General features: G+C 46.0%; 1 protein-coding gene across 1 annotated transcript in view; it reads left to right on the top strand.

Annotated features, from left to right (window-relative positions):
* Positions 1-21,004, top strand: part of glra3 (glycine receptor, alpha 3) — a 179,238-nt gene that overhangs the window by 48,560 nt on the left and 109,674 nt on the right. Inside the window, exon 2 of the mRNA XM_052019901.1 lies at positions 12,633-12,760. Within this exon, the coding sequence (XP_051875861.1) occupies positions 12,633-12,760 (128 nt within the window). The remainder of the gene's footprint in view (positions 1-12,632; positions 12,761-21,004) is intronic.

Genomic DNA, 21,004 nt, shown 5'->3' with positions numbered 1-21,004 from the left:
AAAATAGGCACATTTTAATCCATCCAACTGACTGCAATTTTGCTCTATCAACTCCTTATCCTTCCTCAATCTCTCTACACACTACATCAACCTGTACACCAACTGCCCCATCCTCTGACCTATCACTCAGCTTCCCATCCCCCTGCCAAACTTGTTTAAACCCTTCCCAATAGTCCTAACAAACCCACCAGCAAGAATATTGGTCCCCCTCCAGTTCAGGTGTAACCCATCCCTTTTGTACAGGTTGTACCTTCCCCAGAAGAGATCCTAATGATCCACAAATCTGAAACCCTGCCCCCACACCAATTCCTCAGCTACACAGTCACCTGCCAAATCATCCTATTCTTACCCTCACTGGTGCATGACACAGGCAGCAATCCAGAGATTACTATCCTTGAGGTCCTGCTTTTCAGCTTCCCACCTGGTTCCCCATATTCACTTTCAGGATCACATCCCTTTTCTTACCTACATCATTGCTACCAATGAGTACCATGACTTCTGGCTGCTCACCCTCCCCCTTTAGAATGCTGTGGGCCTAATCTGAGACATTCTTGACCCCAGCACCTGGAAGGCAACATACCATCCAGGAGACTTTTTTGTCCACAGAATCTCCTGTGCTCCCCTAACTATACAGTCCCCTGTCACTATTGCTGGCCTCTTGTCCCCCCTTCCCTTCTGAGCCACAGAGCCAGACTCAGTGCCAGCACCCTGACCACTGCAGCTTTCCCCAGTAGGTTATCCCCCCAGTAATATCCCAAAGTGGTATACCTGCTATTGAGGAGAATGGCCACAGGGGTACTCAGCACTACCTGCCTATTCCCTTCCCCTCTCCTGACAGTCACCCAGCTACCCGCTACTTAGGTGGGGCTACCTCCCTGTGGCTTTTATCTATCACCTCATTCTCCCATATGAACCAAAGGTCATCCAGCTGCAGTTCCAGTTGCCTAACATGGTCTATAAGGAGCTGCAGCTGATACATGTCCCACAGATGGAGCTGTCAGGGAGACTTGAGATCTCCCACACTTGGCAGGAAGAACACACCACTGACCCTGGATCCATTGTTACTACTTTAGCAAGGCACTAATCAACAAAGAATGAAAGAAACTTACCAGGAACTTACTCTAGCCTCTTCTTGCTGGAACCACTTGACCCAAAGCCTCAACTCCCACCACTCTAATGCTAGTCCACTCCAACTATAGCCACACCACTTGACTCTACCTTCTTTTTATTGGTTGTTGCCAATTGGCTAATTTCCTAATCAATTATCACCTAACAATTCACAGCTGTGCCTCTTATATTGTCTGGAAATACCTGGAAATACTGGGTCCCGACACTCACCTCGTTATATGGCTCCTACTTCTCGCATCGAGAGTCCGCTTCTCGCTCCAAGCCACGGCCCTCGTTATCTGGAAAATGGGACTAGCTTGGATGGGCATCTTGGTCAGCATGGACCAGTTGGGCTGAATGGTCTTTTTCTGTGCTGAATAACTCTATGACTCTAAAAATAATGCTTTACCAAACACAGGTTTGAATTTCTGCTAAATTCTGAAGTGAAGGTAGCTGGAGGTTCAACTTGAAGAGTCATTACAATACCAAGCTCTCCAGTTTTAATGGATTTACAGAACAGCGACACAAACATTGCTGATTAGGTCAGCCCAGCAAAATGCCTTGCATAAGCTGCAGAAGAGATCCAAAGTAGTCACGGCAGGCACCTGCAAACAGTATCACTAATTCCTCAGACATTGCAAAATGTGAAGTCCTGCTGAAACTCTGAAGATAATGAAAGTTAGATTGAATTGTTAGGTCTAGTAAATGACACTTTATACCTGATACATTGTAGGTTCATGTCTGTGGCAAGACACTTTATGTATTTCTTCCTGGAAGCAGATGAAGCCACTGATTGCTAAGGTGGTAACATTTTTGTGGGGGGTGACAGATGAAAATTATAAAGACCTTGCAAGAGAAGTGCAGGAGAGGTTTACCAGTTCACTGCCTGGATTAGAGGGCATGTGCTATAAGGAGAGGTTAGACAAACTTGGTTTGTTTTTCACCTTGGTTCCTCCTAAGGTGAGATGGGGAAAGTTCAAAGGAGATGTACAAAGCAGCTTTTTTACACAGAGAGTGCTGGGTGCCTGGAATGCGCTGCCAGGGATGGTGGTGGAGGCAGATACGAGAGAGGCATTTGAGGCTTTTAGATAGGCACATGAATGTGCAGAGAATGGAGGGATATGGACATTTTGCAGGCAGAAGGGATTAGGTGTCATTGGCTTAATTATTTCGGCACAACATTGTGGGCTGATGGGCCTGTTCCTGTGTTATACTGTTCTATTTTCTATGACAGGGATGTGGTGCTGAGGTTTGGTGGCACAAATGGATGAATATAACTTCATTACTCAAGTGAGGTCAGTAGAAACTTGTGGCATTGCATCCTGCTCCCATTGCCTTCTGGGTATGTGTTTGGAAGATCTTCCAAGCTGCCAGAAGATACAGGAAGGATATGGCAGCACCATAGTGTAGCGTAGCAGTTAACGTGACAGTATCACAGTGCCAGCGATCGGGGTTCAATTCCCTTTGCTGTCTGTAGGGAGTTTGTACGTTCTCCCTATGTCTGCGTGAGTTTCCTTCGGGTGCTCCGATTTCCTCCCACATTCCAAAGACGTATGGGTAGGTTAACATGGGTTTAATTGGGCAGTGCAGACTCATTGGCCTGGAAGGGCCTGTTACCATGCTGTATAAATAAAGTTTTAAAGCTTTAAAGAAATTGCTCTTACTTTCAACCTCTTTACCGAGTCCTCCTGTGCGGAGTCATAAGCCTAAGGTGTCTGTTCTCTCCAATCTGTTGCCGTTGTTCAATGTCTGCTAAATTAGAAACACTTGCCAGCACCTGAAGCCCTTTTAATGGATTAGAGGGCATGTGCTATAACCAGAGGTTGGATGAACTGGATGTGTTTTTCACCTTGGTTGGGAAAGTTTAAAGGAGATGTGCAAGGCAAGTCTTTTTACATAGAGAATGGTGGGTGCCTGGAATGTGCCTGGGTGGCGGTGGAGGCAGATACCACAGAGGTGTTTAAGCGGCTTTTAGATTGGCTCATGAATAGACAGAGAATGGAGGGATGTCGACCACGTGCAGGCAGAAGGGATTAGATGTCATGAGTTTAATTAGCTTGGCACAACATCATGGGCCGAAGGGCCAGTCTTTGTGCTGTATTGTTCTATATTCTATGTTCTAACCCCGACACCATTGCTTGGGCAAACAACAAGCATGCACTGGTTTATCAATCACCAGACAAAATCTGAGATCTTGGATGTCGAATGGAATAAACTGGTTGGGACTGGGACTGGCAAAGTCCCCTCAATATCAGACAAATAACCTGGATTGGCCGCACATTTCTAGTGGTACCTGGGCAAGTCGGAGGAGCAGTTCGTCCGTTATCATTTTATATTATCCGCCAAATAAATTGTGTGGCAAAGATCTTGGGTTTGCACAGAGGCTGAGTATCCTTGTCTCTATTGTCAACTCCATAAGGTCCAGGGACTCAATCATGGCCCATTTCAAATGAGTATGAAATTGTCTACCCAAGAAGCTGGATATCCAGTTACTGGGGGTTCTTTAAGGCAGAAAATGAAAGACTTTGAGATAGTAAGGAAAATGAGAGATAGGAGTTTAGAACAACAGCTTTCTCACAGGCAAGTTCCAGTTTTTCAGGTTAAACCACAATTGTTCCCTAACAACTGCAACAAGCTGATCTCTCTCACCATCCAAGTGTTTCCTGAACACTGTCATGACTCAGGCCCCTATTCTGAAGTCATAAGGAAGCTTCAGTGTCCATTTGAGCAATAATTCCCAAATGTTTAATGATAATAAATGATTAAGGAAATCCAGGGAAATGGGGGTTGATGCAGGTAAAAGATCAATCTCCCATGAATGGCAGTGAATGGGGGGCAAGGATGGGGAGCGAGGGGTCAGTGAGTGGTGCAGTGAGGGGTCAGCGAAGGGGTCAGCAAGGACTCAGTGAGCGAGACAACAAGGGGTCAGTGAGGGATCAGAGAGAGCAGGGAAGGAACAAAGAGCCAAACAGAAGAATTAAACTCAGGAGACAGTGAGCCCATTTGAACATAAGATCAGAATGAGTTGTGATGGAGCAAAAGCAAATGATAATGGGTATGGAAAGTTTTAAAGGGTCTGGGCAGAAAAATGCTGCTCTGTTAAAGTCAGATTTGAATTTCTGTCAGATCTTTGAGAGGGCTGAAGCTGAGGTAAAAAATTAGCCATGACTGGTAGAACAAGCACGCAGGCCGAATGGCCTGTTCCTGCTTCTTTTCCTTATGTTTCAGATATCTGTAAAGGGAAGCAGAAGTTATTCCCTGAGCCATGTTCAGCCAAGCCAGACACAGTGGAGACAAGTATTCATAATATCATTGAATGGTTGCAGCGCAGAAAGAGACCATTCGGCCCATTGTGTCTGCCTATACCGGAGGAACTCACTGTAACAGTCCTATGCCAGGGAAAGTCCTTCGTCCAAATCGCCACCCACTCCTCTATATCTTTTCAAATTTTCCCCCACTATATACTTAACTAATTTCTTCGTGAAGACCACATTGGAACTTGCCTCCACCATATCTGCAGGCAGTACGCTACTGTTTCCAAAAATACACACTGTGTTAAGAAATTTTTCCTTACATTGCTCTTAATTAATTTACCCCTCATTTTATACCTGCAACCTCTAGTACTTGACCCACCAACAAAAGGAACAGCCTCACACTATCCTCTCTGTTGATACCCTTCATCATTATATATCCTTCTATCAGATCTTTCCTCACCCTTCTCCTCCCTGAAGAAAACAGTGCCAGCTGTTCTTGATCTATCCTTGTAACTGTAATCCCTCATCCCAGGAATCATTCTTGTAAAGCTTTTCTTGACCTCTTTACTACCTTCACATCCTTACTATAGTGAGCTGACCAGAAATGAACACATTACTCCAGTTACTAAAGTCATGAGGAAGCTTCAGTGTTCATTTGAGCAATAATTCCCACATGTTCATTTATTAAGGAAATCCAGGGAAATGGGGGTTGGTGCAGGTAAAAGATCAATCAGACCAGTGTTTTATAAAGATCCAGTATGACTTCTCAGCTGTTGTACTCTCTGCCTTTATTGATGAAACCCAGAATTATATATTTCTGATTAGCTGTTTTCTCAACCTGCCCCACATTCTCAGGTCTCTCTACTCTTGCATCCTTTTTAAAACAGTTGTGGTGACTCACCGTCTAGTCAGGCGAACCGGCTCGGCAGTCGGGTCGCGCGGTGTCGGAGCGACGAGGCCCAAGATGGCGGCGGGCCTCGTCTTTCCGAGCGACGGGGAGAACCCGCGCGCGGGAAAGTCCTGATGACGTAGGACTTACGTCATTGCCGGTTGTTTTGGGCGGGAACATTCCCCCTTAAAGGGCTCGCGCAAGGCGGGAAAATAAACCAGTTCTGTTTGGCAATCCTCTGAGTAGAGTCTTGTTTTATTCTGGTAGCAACCGCTACATTGGTGATCCCGACGGTCCAAACGGCTTTTGGACCCGCGAAATGGACGACAGCGCAGCAGCCAACGCAGTGGCCCTCAAGCTGCCCACCTTTTGGACACTTCGGCCCAGCGTCTGGTTTGACCAGGCCAAAGCGCAATTCCACCTTCAGCAGATCACCTCCGACTCCACGAAGTACTACCATGTGGTTAGCTCTCTGGACCAGGAGACAGCCGCCCAGGTTGGAGACTTCATCCAGTCGCCTCTGGAGGAAGATAAGTACCCGGCTTTCAAAGACCTTTTGATCCGGACCTTCGGTCTCTCCCGCCGTGAGCACGCCGCCCGCCTGCTTCATCTGGATGGCCTGGGGGACAGATCCCCATCCGCCCTAATGAATGAGATGCTGGCATTGGCCGAGGGACACAAGCCATGCCTGATGTTCGAACAGGCCTTCCTCGAACAGCTCCCCAACAACATCCACTTGTTGTTAGCTGACGCCGACTTCAGCAACCCCCGTGAGGTGGCCGCCCGGGCAGATGTCCTGTGGAGGGCCAAGCGCGAGAGCGGTTCATCCGTCAGTCAAATCACCAGGCCGCGAGCCCAACGCCCGCCTCGCCCGGCCCCAGCAACCGAGCAACCACGTCCCAGGAACGCAGACGACGACACGGGTGACCAGCTGTGCTTCTACCATCAGAGGTGGGATGCGGAGGCCCGTCGATGCCGCCCACCCTGCAAGTTTCAGGGAAACGCCAGGGCCAGCCGCCGCTGATGGCTACGGCGGCTGGCCGCCGACAGAGCCTCCTCTTCGTTCAGGACAAGAAATCTGGACGGCGTTTCCTCGTTGATACTGGAGCAGAGGTCAGTATTTTGCCCCCGACAGGCCGCGACACTCGTGACGGGCCACCAGGTCCTCTACTCAATGCTGCCAACGGTACAACGATACGGTCTTTCGGCACCCGTACGCTTCAATTACACTTTGGCGGCAGCCGTTTTACCTGGACCTTTACCCTTGCCACCGTCGCCCGACCACTCCTAGGAGCCGATTTCCTTCGGGCCCACAACCTGTTAGTCAACCTGCGAAGGAAGCACTCTCCGGACCTATCCCCTGGGAGAAATCAGCCCACCAGCCCCGCGCCTGGACTCCATTTCCCTTTCTGGCGACGATTTCGCCAAACTCCTAGCCGAATTCCCATCGATTTTGGCACCTTCGTTTACAAATTCTAGGCCCACACACGGGGTACGACACCACATCATTACCACAGGGCCACCCCTTCATGCCCGAGCACGACGATTACCTCCAGACAAGCTCCGCCTGGCAAAGGAAGAGTTCCGTCACATGGAGGAGCTGGGGATTGTTCGCAGGCCAGACAGCCCCTGGGCCTCCCCCCTGCACATGGTCCCCAAAGCCACCGGAGGGTGGAGGCCACCACCCCGGACTGCTATCCCATCCCTCACATCCAGGACTTCGCAGCGAACTTACACGGGGCCTGCATCTTTTCCAAAGTGGACCTCGTTAGGGGATACCACCAAATCCCGGTCCATCCGGATGACGTCCCCAAAACTGAGATTATCACCCCATTCGGCCTGTTCGAATTCCTTCGGATGCCGTTCGGCCTTAAGAACGCCGCGCAGACCTTCCAGCGGCTGATGGACGCGGTAGGCCGAGACCTGGACTTCGTGTTCATTTACTTGGACGACATACTGATCGCCAGCCATAACCGCCAGGAACACCTTTCCTACCTCCGCCAGCTGTATTCCCGCCTCCGCGATTTCGGCCTCACAATTAACGCGTCCAAGTGCCAATTCGGACTTGACTCTATCGATTTCCTCGGCCACAAAATCACCAGCGACGGGGCAACACCCATACCCGCCAAGGTGGATGCTATCCACCATTTTGCCCGCCCCGACACAGTCAAAGGCCTACAGGAATTCCTTGGGATGGTCAACTTTTACCATCGTTTCATCCCTGCAGCAGCCCGTATCATGCGCCCTCTGTTCTCGCTGCTGGCTGGTAAGGGCAAGGACATCACCTGGACTGACGAGGCTGCGGCTGCTTTCGTTAAGGCCAAAGACGCTCTGGCAGACGCCATGATGCTGGTACACCCCAGGACTGACTTCCCGACTGCCCTCACGGTAGACGCGTCCAACACCGCGGTGGGTGGGGTACTGGAACAGCTACTCGAAGGCCGCTGGCAACCCTTGGCATTTTTCAGCAAGCACCTTAGACCGCCCGAACTGAAGTACAGCGCTTTTGATCGGGAACTTCTAGCGCTGTATCTGGCGGTCCGGCATTTCCGATACTTTCTAGAAGGCAGGCCTTTCACCGCTTTCACCGATCATAAGCCTCTGTCCTTTGCCTTCTCCAAAGTCTCCGATCCCTGGTCAGCTCGTCAGCAGAGACATTTATCCTACATTTCCGAGTTCACAACTGACATCCAACATGTCTCCGGAAAGGATAATGTCGTTGCTGATGCACTTTCCAGACCAACCATCCACAACCTATCCTTGGGTGTCGACTACACGGCCCTAGCTGACGCACAGCAAGCCGACGACGAACTGCCCAGCTACAGAACCGCAGTCTCTGGTCTGCAGCTCCGAGATTTCTTGGTTGGTCCAGGTCAGCGGACCCTACTTTGCGACGTTGCGACTGGTCAGCCCCGCCCTATAGTCCCTGCAGCCTGGCGGAGACGCGTTTTTGACTCGGTACATGGGTTGGCGCACCCGTCCATCAGATCTACTGTCCGACTGGTCGCCAGCAAGTTTGTCTGGCATGGCCTGCGCAAACAGGTCAGTGAGTGGGCCAGGACTTGTCCGCACTGCCAGACGTCAAAAATCCAGCGACACACCAAGGTCCCACCACAGCAGTTCGAGCCTACCCGTAGGAGATTCGACCACATACACGTCGACTTCGTGGGCCCTCTGCCGGTTTCAAGAGGAGCCCGGTACCTCCTTACCATCGTGGACCGGTTCACGAGGTGGCCTGAGGCAACCCCCCGACTGACATCACAACTGATTCCTGCGCCTGGGCGCTGCTCACAACTTGGGTCTCACGTTTTGGCGTTCCGGCCCACATCACTTCAGACAGAGGCACCCAATTCACTTCCAGTCTCTGGGCTGCATTAGCGAACCTGCTAGGGACGCAGCTGCACAACACCACGGCCTACCATCCTCAATCAAACGGGTTGGTGGAACGTTTTCACTGCCATCTGAAATCGGCCTTGATGGCCCGCCTGAAGGGTCCTAACTGGGTTGATGAGCTGCCTTGGGTCCTGCTCGGCATACGCACTGCCCCCAAAGAAGACCTCCGCATTTCGTCAGCTGAGCTTGTATACAGGGCGCCACTAGTTGTCCCCGGGGATTTCATACCTGCCCTTTGGGACCAAGGGCAACAACCCCCAGCAGTCCTACAAAGACTGCGCGAGAAGCTTGGCGCCTTGGCCCCGATTCCCACCTCACGGCATGGTCAAGCCCCATCCTGCCAGCCCAAGGAACTACGGGACTGTAAGTTTGTTTTCGTTCGCAGGGGCACACCTCGGGCGCCATTGCAACAAACATATGAGGGACCGTTCCGAGTCATACGGAATAACGGATCCACTTTTATTTTGGACATTGGAGGCAGGGAACAGGTTTTCACGGCGGACCGCCTCAAACCGGCCCATTTGGATCTGCAACAGCCTGTCGAGGTTGCCACGCCGCAACGCAGAGGCCGCCCCCCTAAGCGGCAGCTGGCACAGCCCACAGACCTTGGGGACTATATTGCCGGTTCTGGGGGGGGTTGTGTGGCGACTCACCGTCTAGTCGGGCGAACCGGCTCGGCAGTCGGGTCGCGCGGCATCGGAGCGACGAGGCCCAAGATGGTGGCGGGCCTCGTCTTTCCGAGCGACGGGGAGAACCCGCGCGCGGGAAAGTCCTGATGACGTAGGACTTACGTCATTGCCGGTTGTTTTGGGCGGGAACATTCCCCCTTAAAGGGCCCGCGCAAGGCGGGAAAATAAACCAGTTCTGTTTGGCAATCCTCCGAGTAGAGTCTTGTTTTATTCCGCGGTAGCAACCACTACACAGTATTCTTTATTCCATAACGCCTCTCCTCATTATTCCTACCAAAATGCATCGCCTCGCATGTCCCTTCATTAAACTTCATCTGCCATGCATTTGCCCATTCTACCAACCTGTTTACGTCCTGCTGCAATTGATCACTATTTTCACAGTTCACAATACTGCCAAGGATTGTGTCATCCACAAATGTGGAAATTGTGCCTTGCACTCCCAGGTTCAGTCAATAATATAGGTTGAAAGAAAAGCAATGTCCCTAATACTGATCCATTGGAAATGACACTATTTACCTCCCTTTAGTTCAAAGAACAGCCATTCACCATATTCCTCCATTGTTTGCCACTTGACCAACTTTGTATCCATGCCATCAACGTCCATTTTATGCCATGTGCTTTGCTGATAAGTTTGTTATGTGGCACCTAATCAAGAGCCTTCTGGAAGTCCATTTGCACCTCATTTGACTGCATTACCCTCATTATATGTTACCTCATCAAAGAATTCTATCAAATTAGTTACACATAATTTTCCTTTAACGAATCTAAGTTGTCTTGCCTTAATTAATCCATTTCCCTCTAGATGGCTATTAATCCTGCCCCAGATCAACATTTATAAAAGTTAGACTGACTGGCCTGAGGTCACCGGACTTACCCTCCCTTTGTTGCTCAAGGGGGTAACATTTGCCACTCTCCAATCCTCTGGCACTATCCACAGGGCATTGAAATATCATGGCCAGATCCCCCGTGATTTCCTCCTCAAGTTCCCTCAAAATTCTAGGATCTGTTCAACTTGATTGCACTGACCTACAACTTCTGGCTCACCTCATAACAGACGTGCCATGGTTTGTGGACTCTGCACATTCTCCTTGTGACCCCAGGTGTTTTCCCCTGGACCTCCACTTTCCTTGCCTATCCCAAAGGCAAGCAGGTTGGTAGGAGAATTGGCTGCTATAAATTACCCCTAGTTTAGATGGGTGATAGGACAATTGGCAGGAGTTGATGGGCATGTGAATGAGAGTGGGTTACAGGGAAATGAATGGGGAAAATGGGATTGATGAGAGCCAGTATAGACTCATTGGGCAGATTGGCCTCCTTCATTGCCGTGAAGGAATATGAGATGCCAGGAACTAGAGGCTTCCCAATTTCAGAGCTGAAAGCAAACTGGTACAAACATACTGGTAAGAAAGCAGCTGAAGCTACATTTGCTATACAACTGTGCCGGTGTGAAATTTAAGATCATTTCAGTCCTGCTCAGGTTTTGCCAATGTTTTGCCCCAGAACAGTTCCCAAAGCTATAGTTTCAGGTGATGAAATGTGGTTGTCTTTCTGAGAGTATCTTCATTTGCAAGCATCCTTTCTCTCTGCTGAATCTCAACAAATCTGAAATGCGTAATTGGATCATAGATAATAATCTTGAAGTTGAAATGTATCTGGCAACAGCAAAAATAAAACCTTACATTCCCAAATAGGTCTCCCAGAAGCAGTGCCATACGTCATATTAATCTGGAGAAAGCATCCACCAGTAAATTTGTATTGCTTTAATAATTAAAATTCAGGTTAGCTTGTAAAGCTGGAAATGCTTGGATTTTTAACAAACTATTAAAATGCTCTAACTTTTAACAACCTTAGCATTTTTATCTTTAAACTTGATTAAAAATATTATTGGCTGGTTGTGTGTAGTCAAAATGAGTTTTCTTGTGAGTGACCGTTACAGATGTTTTAGGTTGTTAGAGACTTAGGGTCTCTAACAACCTAAAAAGTATTCAGAGGTCTCTGAATACTTTCAAGAGGTTGAGCAGAGGGCTGTAGACTCTGTACCACCCTCTGCAACTGAGCCATCAACGTCCTTATTAGGAGACCACAGTCAGTGGGGATTGGTAATAACATCTCCTCCTCGCTGACAATCAACACAGGCACACCTCAAGGTGCCTACTGCTCTACTCTCTCTACACTCATGACTGTGTGGCTAAGCATAGCTCAAACGCCATCTATAAGTTCGCAGATGACACCACTGTTGTTGGTAAAATCTCAGATGGCAATGAGGAGGCGTACAGGAGTGAGGTAGTTCGGCTGGTTGATTGGTGTAGCAACAACAACCTCACACTCAACGTCAGCAAGACCAAGGAATTGATTGTGAACTTCAGGAAGGAGAAGTTGGGAGAACACACACCAGTCCTCATTGAGGGGTCAGCGGTGGAAAGGGTGAGCAGCTTCAAGTTCCTGGGCATCAACATCTTGGAGGATCTGTCCTGGGCCCAACACTTTGATGCAATCACGAAGAAGGCACGCCAGCAGCTCTACCTTGCTAGGAGTTTGAGGAGATTTGGTATGTCACCAAAGACTCTTGAAAATTTCTATAGATGTATGTTGGGGAGCATCCTGACTGGTGGCATCACTGCCTGGTATGGGAACTGCAATGCACAGAATCACAAGAGGCTGCAGAAGGTTGTAGACTCACCCAGCTCCATCACGAGCACAACCCTCCCACCATCGAGGACATCTTCAACAAGCAGTGCCTCAAGAAAGTGGCATCCATTACTAAGGACACTCACCATGTGGGACATGCCATCTTCTCATTACTACCATCAGAGAGAAGGTACAGGAGTCTGAAGACCCACACTCAATGTTTCAGGAATAACTTCTTCCCCTCCGCCGTCAGATTTCTGAAAGGTCCGCGAACCCATGAACACTACTTCGTTATTCCTTTTTTTGCACTATTTATTTATTTTGTAATTTATTGTAATTTTTATGTCTTTGCACTGTACTGCTGCTGCAAAGGAACAAACTTCATGACATACAAGTCAGTGATAATAAACCTGATTCTGATTCTGATTCTTATTCTGAAAGGTTACTGGGATAAGTGGAAATGTGACAAAGGTGTGGAAAGTGCCAAAAGCGATAAATGGGGATGTATGAGAGAATAAATTGCAGGGCTACAGGGAAAGGAGAAAGAGACTTGTGGGATAGCTCTGTTAGATACTGGCATAGACACGATGGGCTGAATGGCCTCATTCCCTAATGAAATAATGTTTTCAACCAATTGGATCTTTCACTTCGGGTTTGTGTGTTTGCTTTCAGCTTGGTGACGACAAAGGAAATAGTAGGTTCGAGGACCCGTACTCCGCCCATGTCTCCGTCAGACTTCCTGGACAAGCTGATGGGAAGGACATCAGGATACGATGCAAGAATTAGACCCAACTTTAAAGGTAAGTTACACCACTCTGGTATAAAAATAGGAAATGCTGGATATACTTATCGGGTCAGGCAGCATATGGGAGAGAAAGGGAGTTAATGATTCATGTCCATGACCTTTCATCCCAATTGGAAAAAGTTAGAGATTAAAATGTCTTAAGAGGTAGAGAAAGGGAAAGAAGAGAGGACAGAAGGCAGGAGGGTTTAAATGCTGATGCTGAAAGGTGAAGGGAGGTGACAATGGGACAAGTAAACTTTGGTCTAAAGGGAGCAAAATCATTATCTGAAAGAGCTGAACTCAAGCGTTGAGTCTGAAAGGCCTCTCTTTAGATGCCTGCTGTCTTGCTGGGCATTTCTGGCATCTACAACATTTTGGCTTTGTATTAAAGAAAAGGCACGCTTTGCTTTTGGGAAGTGGATTACAATGACAACATCTTGCCGATGTTAATTCATCAGTTGGTGTTCTGATGGACTGAATATCACAGGCAGTGGAAATAAAGGCACATGAATATGTGAAGCCAGGCAGTGAAATGCTTCCCAATCTCACTAATGTATATTTCTGTGTCTACTTGCTTCTTGTTCAATTCTATATATTTCCATATTTCCTTACAACAGTTGGCCCATCGAGTTTATACGAATCATTTTTCCCCAATAATTTTTCCTGTAACTAATTCTTCCCACAATTTCCCCTATTTTCTATCACTTACCTATACCCTTGGGCAATTTACAATGGCTAATTAACCTACCAACCTGAGATGTGGGAGCAAAGTGGAGTCCCCAGAGGAAACCCAGGCATCACAGGGAGAACAAGGAAACTCCACACACATAGCACTGGAAGTCAGGAAAGAACCTGGATCTACTCGCTGCATCACTGTGCTGCCCTCGCATGAACGAAGTATTCCCTGAGTCAGGTTCAAGCTTCCCCCCAAACTTAACAAATGGAGAAAGATGTAAACCTTAGCACAGCAACTAACATGTCAGAGAGTGGTTTTTTCTTTGTAGTAAAATCTTACTAGTTCATAAAGTAACACTTTACAGACAGTGAGAACCTTCCTAGTACTCAGTCCTTCTCGTTGATGAAAGGAATATAAAAGCAGGCCCTTCAGCCTCAACTGCCAGCAGTTGAAGAAGTTGAACAATAATATCACAGAAACTAAGATATCTTTATTTGTCACATGTACATCGAAACACACAGTGAAATACATCTTTTTGTGTGGCGTTCTGAGGGCAGCCCCCAAGTGTCGCCAGGCTTACGGCACCAACATAGCATGCCCACAACCTCCTAACCCGTACATCTTTGGAATGTGGGAGGAAACCAGAGCACCCAGAGGAAACCCACGCAGACACGGGTAGAACGTTCAGACTCCTTACAGACACTAACCGCTACACTACCGTGCCTGACTGTGGTGTTTTATCAATGCCAACATGTCACCCTAGATATCATCCCGTGCAGTACTGGAGTCCTGCACAGTCAGAGGTACCATCTTTTGGATGACATTAAACTGAGACACCATTTGTTCTCTCAAATGGATTTAAAATAACGTATTCCTAATGTCCACACACTCATTTATCATTTAATCTATTTTTAGTCTCATGTTGGTTATGTAGTTACAATCAAACCTTTTTGGGAGATCTTGCCATGCACAGATAATTTGCTGTGTTACCTACACTCCGAAGGTGACAATCTCAGTTGGCTAATGTCTACATTGAGAACCAACTTAAGTTAAACATTTTGACAGTTACAGCACCAGCATTTGTACTCAAAACCCTTACAGAATTAGATTGACCATCATTCTAATTGATCATCATATTAAAATGACCAAGTTTGGAATAAATAGTTTTATTTGGAACAGCACTGATCGCAGAGGTGATGAAAGTGACATTGGTTGTAAATTTTGAAAGCTCGCTTCTGTATTTAATGAATGCGGATTTACAGGCCTCGATGAATACAATACTAGGAGTGCAAGTATTCTACTTTTAAGGGATTACATTTATGGTTCAGTTATACTGAGAATCAGAAAAGTAATCTGGTCAGCGTATTAAACTGCCAAGGCTGGATTAGAGGAGCTGTCCCAGTTATATAGTGAGCTGTCTGCAGGATATATCTGCTAAAGCCAAATCTGAGGAAAAAAAATATTTGATTCCTGGGATACCAGTCTTGGTGTATGAGGAGAGATTAACTGGACTGGGCCTATACCTTTGAGTTTAAATGAATAAGAGGTGATCTCACTGTAATGGGCAAAATTCTTACAGTGATTGATAGGGCGGTCGCAGAGAGGATGTTTCCCCCAGCTGAGGTGTCTAGAATCAGGGGGCAGTCTCAAAATAAGGGCTCAGGCATTCAAGAGAGAAATTTGTTCCCCAGATTGAAGAATCTTTAGTATACTCAATCCAGGATGACTGTGGAGGCTCAGTAACTGACTATATTCAAGACACAGATCCTCTCTCATTGTCTGGGCCATCCTGCATTGAGATAGCCCCAATACTGTGCTAGAGTCAGGCTCCCAGTGGAGGACCATATTTGGGCCACAGTAGGAGATATATAGTGGCCCCAGGGCACATGGCAGTGATTCCAGGACTATGGAAAATCTTCCTTTTTCCTGTTCCAATGGGCCATAAATCAAAGGACCTACGTTCAGATCCCACTCTCCCTATGATCGAGGACATCTATAAGAGGTGATGTCTCAGAAAGGCAACATCCATCATTAAGGACCCCCACCACCCGGGCCATGCTTCTTCGTGTCCATCTCACCACTCACCCTACTGTACAGCTTTGTACCATCACCATCCTGGACATCCACACTCAAGGATTCAGGAACAGCTCCTTCCCCTCCACCATCAGATTTCTGAACAGTCCATGTACACTACCTCATTATTCCTTTTGTTTTGCACAATTTATTTATTTTTGTAGTTTATAGATCTTTATGTCTTTACCCTGTGCTGCTGCCGCAAAACAACATATTTCACATCATATGTCAGTGATAATAAATCTGATTCTGTTTCTGAATTTTACACATTGTTAATACATTTGATCCTGTTATTCAAAACATTGATATAGATTGTGATAGCTGTGGTGTTAGCACCAATTGGTACAATACCAATTGGTTGTGATGTCCCAAATTGAAAATAGACCCTTTGTTCCTACTCTGTCTATTCTGCTTTCTGTCCATTAACCACTTCTTAACCCATGCCATTATATTACCACCAGTCCCATGTTCTCTAATTTTTTAAAATAATATCTATGTGACACTCTATTGGTCTTCTAAAAGTCCTATGTGCCACATCAGCTGGTTTCCTCCTTACCAAGACTTCTAGTTTTAAGTTCAAAAAACTCTAGCGGGTTTGCCACACATCTCTCTTTTATTGATCCTTATTACCCTGCCCAATCCACTTCCTCAATAACATATTCCAGCCAACTGTTGAGTCAGCTGAATGGTCTGTAGTTCCTTGTTTTCTCTCTCCCACAATTGTTAAATGATGCAGTTACATTTGCTACTTCCAATCTGTGGGAGCCATTCTAGAATCTATAGAATTTTAGAAGGTAACAAATGGTACATCAACTATCTCCACAGCCATTTCCTTCAAAACCTCGAGGTGAATTAGATCCTATGGATTTAACATCTTTCAGTTCTATTACTTTCTCCAATATTAGTTTTTTTACTATGGTCAGTTCTTGACTTGTTGTTCTCTAATATATTCAGGAGGCTTTTTGTGGCTTCTTCCATGAAGGTAGATCTAAAATATTTGTTTAATTTCTTTGCCATTTCCTTATTCCTCAATATAATTTCTCCTGTCACACTCTGCAAGAAACCCACTATACAACTTGTTGATATTTGTTCCTTCTTACATATCTGTTTGCAGTCTGATGTTGCATTTCACTAGATTACCTTTGTATTCTGGTTTCCCTTCCCTTATCAATGACTTGGATCTCCTTTACTGAATTCTGAAATTAAGATAAGATATAATATCTTCATTAGTCACATGTACATCGAAACACACAGTGAAATGCATCTTTTGCATGGAGTGTTCTGGGGGCAGCCCGCAAGTGTCGCCACGCTTCTGGTGCCAACATATCATGCCCACAACTTCCAAACCCGTACATCTTTGGAATGTGGGAGGAAACCAGAGCACCCGGAGGAAACCCACACAGACACGGGGAGAACGCACAAACTCCTTACAGACAGCAGTGGGAATTGAACCTGGGTCGCTGGCGCTCTAATAGCATTACGCTAACTGCTACACTACTATTCTTTTTGGCAGTATAGTCAGCTTTTTTTTTGATCTAACACTAACTTTAAATTCCCTTGCTGGCCACTATTCCTTTTCAGTTTTCATGCCTTAAATAGATATATATTTGTTGCATATATCAAAGTATATATCATTTCTTAAAATGTTCACAACCACATGCCTATAGCCACACATTTAATGTCATCTGCCAAGCAACCATAGCCAACTCATCACTCATCCCTTTGTGGATTGCTTTGTTTAGATTTAATATCCAGGTCTCAGATTAACTAAATCACTTTCAACCTCAATACTAAATTATATCATATTATGATCACTCTTCCCTCAATTGCAGATCAACATTTATTTTGCAACTAATGTCACCACAAGCAGATTATTTAGCTTTTGCTTTCATTTACTGTTGAAGCGGCCTTGCTGCACGCTGAAAGACTGCACTCGTTGCCTTCAAAACACTATTGCATAATTTGTTAGTTGTGAATTTCTGCCAGCTGTCTCAATCAATAGCTGCCTCAAGGTCTGTGTTAGACATCTGTGAGGGCAGAGGACAAAATTCTAGCTAATAGTCCAGTGCAGCACACTACTGGCCATTAAGTTTGGATGAGGTGTTAAATTGAACCCCTATCAACAGTCAGCTAGATGTACAAGACCTTGTGTCAGTTGAGAGCTATCCCACAAAGCAATACAATTCCCTCAATCAACATCATTATCAGTTGTGGTTTGTGAAAGCTTCCTTCACAATTGACTATTGTGCTTGACAGAGACTCTACCTTTTTATTCTGGTTTCTGCCCTCCTCCTTTCCAGTCCTGATGAAGGGTCTCGACCCAAAACGTCAGCTGTTTATTTCCCTCCATAGATGCAGCCTGACCTGCTGGGTTCCTCCAGCATTTTGTGTGTGTTGACAATTGTGCTTCCTACATTACAACAATGACTTCAAAGAGTACTTCATTGGCTGTAGGCCCTGAGGTCACAGAAGGTATCTTTAAAATGCAAGCCTTCGTTTTCCAGGTGGCACAGAGGCACAGCAGGTAAAACTGCTGCAGTGGATCTCGACCTCAGCTGCAGTCTGTGTGGAGTTTGCATGTTCTGCCCTGTGATCACGTAGGTTTCCCCCAGTGTGTTCCAGCTTCCTCCCAAGGATGTGCAGGTCATGGCCGAAAAATTGGGGGTAGTTGATGGGCATGTGAGAGAGGACTGGTTACAGGGAAATAAGTGGGAAATTGGAACTGATGGGAATGCTCTGAATACAGGCATCAACTTGATAGGCTGAATGGCTCACTTCTTTGGCAAGTGAATATGATAAATATGTTGATTTACTCTATCAATATTCAACAGTGAAGCACTATAGTGACAGCAACTGAGTAATGTTCTACCCATGTCTCCATTAATAAATCCAAGTTTACCAAAAGTAAATAGTCAATATATGTGATATTTTCCTAAGCTAAGCACCCCACACAGAATATTCAAATTAACATATTTTTCATTTGCCATCTTTTGTCATTTTCATTGCATTGTTATCAATTCCCCATTTCCAATTAATTGCTAAGAAGGCTTCAGTATGGGATCTGTTTAATCACTTTCCAATTAGAGGGATTAACATCTGTGCCAATGAAGGATTGAAGCTATGATTGAGAATTGGGAGACCCCAAATTATGCATAACTTCCTCCAACTGCAAATAAGATAAGATAAGATAAGAGATCTTTATTAGTCACATGTAAATTGAAACACACAGTGAAATGTATCTTTGCGTAGAGTGTTCTGGGGGCAGCCCACAAGTGTCGCCACACTTCCGCCGCTAACATAGCATGTCCACAACTTCCTAACCTGTACATCTTTGGAATGTGGGAGGAAACCAGAGTACCCGGAGGAAACCCACGCAGACATGGGGAGAACATACAAACTCCTTACAAACAGCGGTGGGAATTGAACCTAGGTCGCTGGCGCTGTAATGGCGTTACGCTAACCGCTACACTACCGTGCCTTGGTCGGTTGGAACTGAGCAGAAAACTAGACTCTCCTGATTATATCAGGCAAGCGCAGGCTGCTGTGAGTTAAAAATACCAGCTCATGAGTGTAAGAGAGCAAGGAGATTCATTGTTTGACACACTGGCATACAAGTCTCCTTGATCTTCAACATCCAGTATTTTTATTTCAAAAATAAACTTTATTCATTATAAAATATATATACAAAAAGTAAAATACAGTGCAAAAACTTTTTACATTCTTTGTGTCATTTGGTTAAGACATCCAGTAGTGTTAACACTTTTGCTTTGAAAGCATAGCACCGTTGCCACTCACGTGGCCCCCTGGGGTGATACACCCTTTCAATATTTGAGAGGCTTCCCCACTCGACTTAGCACCTCCATGTGTGATAACGGAAGGACCCTCGATTGTGGTCCTTCCCCACAGAGCCTTTGGATTGGTTGCACTGAGCTTCATTGCATCCTCAAGCATGTACTCCTGCAGCCTGGAATGTGCCAGTTGACAGCAATATACCTGGAGGAAGGTATAAGGGGGGTGTCAGAGCTAAGTTTTTTACACGGAGAGTGGTGGTTGCGTGGAACGCACTGCCGGCAGAGGTTGTGGGGGCAGATACATTAGGGACATTTAAGAGACTCTTAGATAGACACACGAATGATAGAGAAATGGAGGGCTATGTGGGAGGAAAGGGTTTGATAGATATTGGAACAGGATAAAATGTCGGTACAACATCGTGGGCTGAAGGGCCTGTACTGTACTGTAATGTTCTATGTTCATTCCCTTACGGACATCTCGCTGTGTTGGAAGGCCAACAAGTTTCAGGCAGACCAAAGCATCTTTCCCCAAGTTGATGATCTTCCAACAGCACTTGATGCCTGTCTGTTACCCTGAGAACAGCCTGGAGATCAGAGAGTCCTCTGTTACATAGCTGCTTGGGATGAATCCTTCTCCACACCTTCTTAGCAAATCCACAGTCTGCAAAGGGGTGGGTGACCTTATGTTCCCCATTGCAGCTGTCCCAAGGGTAGCGTGCATTGGGGATGATATTTTGACTATATGGGAAGGATCTGACTAGGAGGGACCCTCTCACCGCCAGGTCTTGGCACTTGTTGGTGAGTTCTGGTGATGAGAGATTCTGCCAGATGGTTCGGACAGTTGACTCAGGGAACCACCCCACAATATCCATAGTGTTCCTGTCCCGCAGTATCTTTAACATCCAGACCTATAGATGAAGTTCTTCAGGAATTTCTACCGATCACGAGACTGGGGATGACATTTATACTCTCTTTAGTCAACTCTTCAGCAAACACATTTACAACCACCTTCAAAGCAAAGTGATGTAAACTAAATTCAAGAGTTGATGGGCATTGCTACAAACAAAACGGATTGCACACATTACAACAGCACTTTGAGCATTGTTCATTAAAGCTTCAATGTGCAAACGTATGTAACAGCTAACTTAAAATGATGAAAGGAAATTCTGGCACCATTTGTTTTCAACTTCAGAGCAGACAGTCAGTGATAAAAGTTGTAGTACATGCAAAGTGATGGGATTGCTGTGTTAGGAGTGCTGGCTAGTTTATTGAAGCAATATTGGTTTGGGCCTTGAACGATCTTTCAATCTCGATAAGCCGAGGAGCCATTCCAAATTCCAAAGCTCCGTGTTCTCAAAACACCAGTTGTGTGCATTACTTTGTTTTTTAATATAAAAAGATGTTCTTTTGCATTACTTATCCAGAATAACACCTTCTGACAGGAAAGCACACTGCCAGATGGTGAGTGTAGAAACGAAAAGATTAAAGGCAATATCATCCATGTGTAATCACTTCTTGTCTGTGATGGAGAGAAAGAAGGGGAAAATTGAAATGACAAAATCTGATAGAAAAATGCAGTCAAAGGAAAACAAAGACACACTAACAGAAATTTAAGGTGGGAATTGTATGCACAAATGGCTCCTCCATTATATAATATATTATATATATTAGTGTATTAACATTACTGCTTCAAGGTTATTGCATCTCTTTAACTCATGGA

Source organism: Pristis pectinata, chromosome 7 (assembly GCF_009764475.1).
Source record: "Pristis pectinata isolate sPriPec2 chromosome 7, sPriPec2.1.pri, whole genome shotgun sequence".
Taxonomy (NCBI): Eukaryota; Metazoa; Chordata; class Chondrichthyes; order Rhinopristiformes; family Pristidae; genus Pristis; species Pristis pectinata.
Note: the sequence above shows the minus strand (reverse complement) of the source record. Positions and strands in the feature narration are given on the sequence as shown.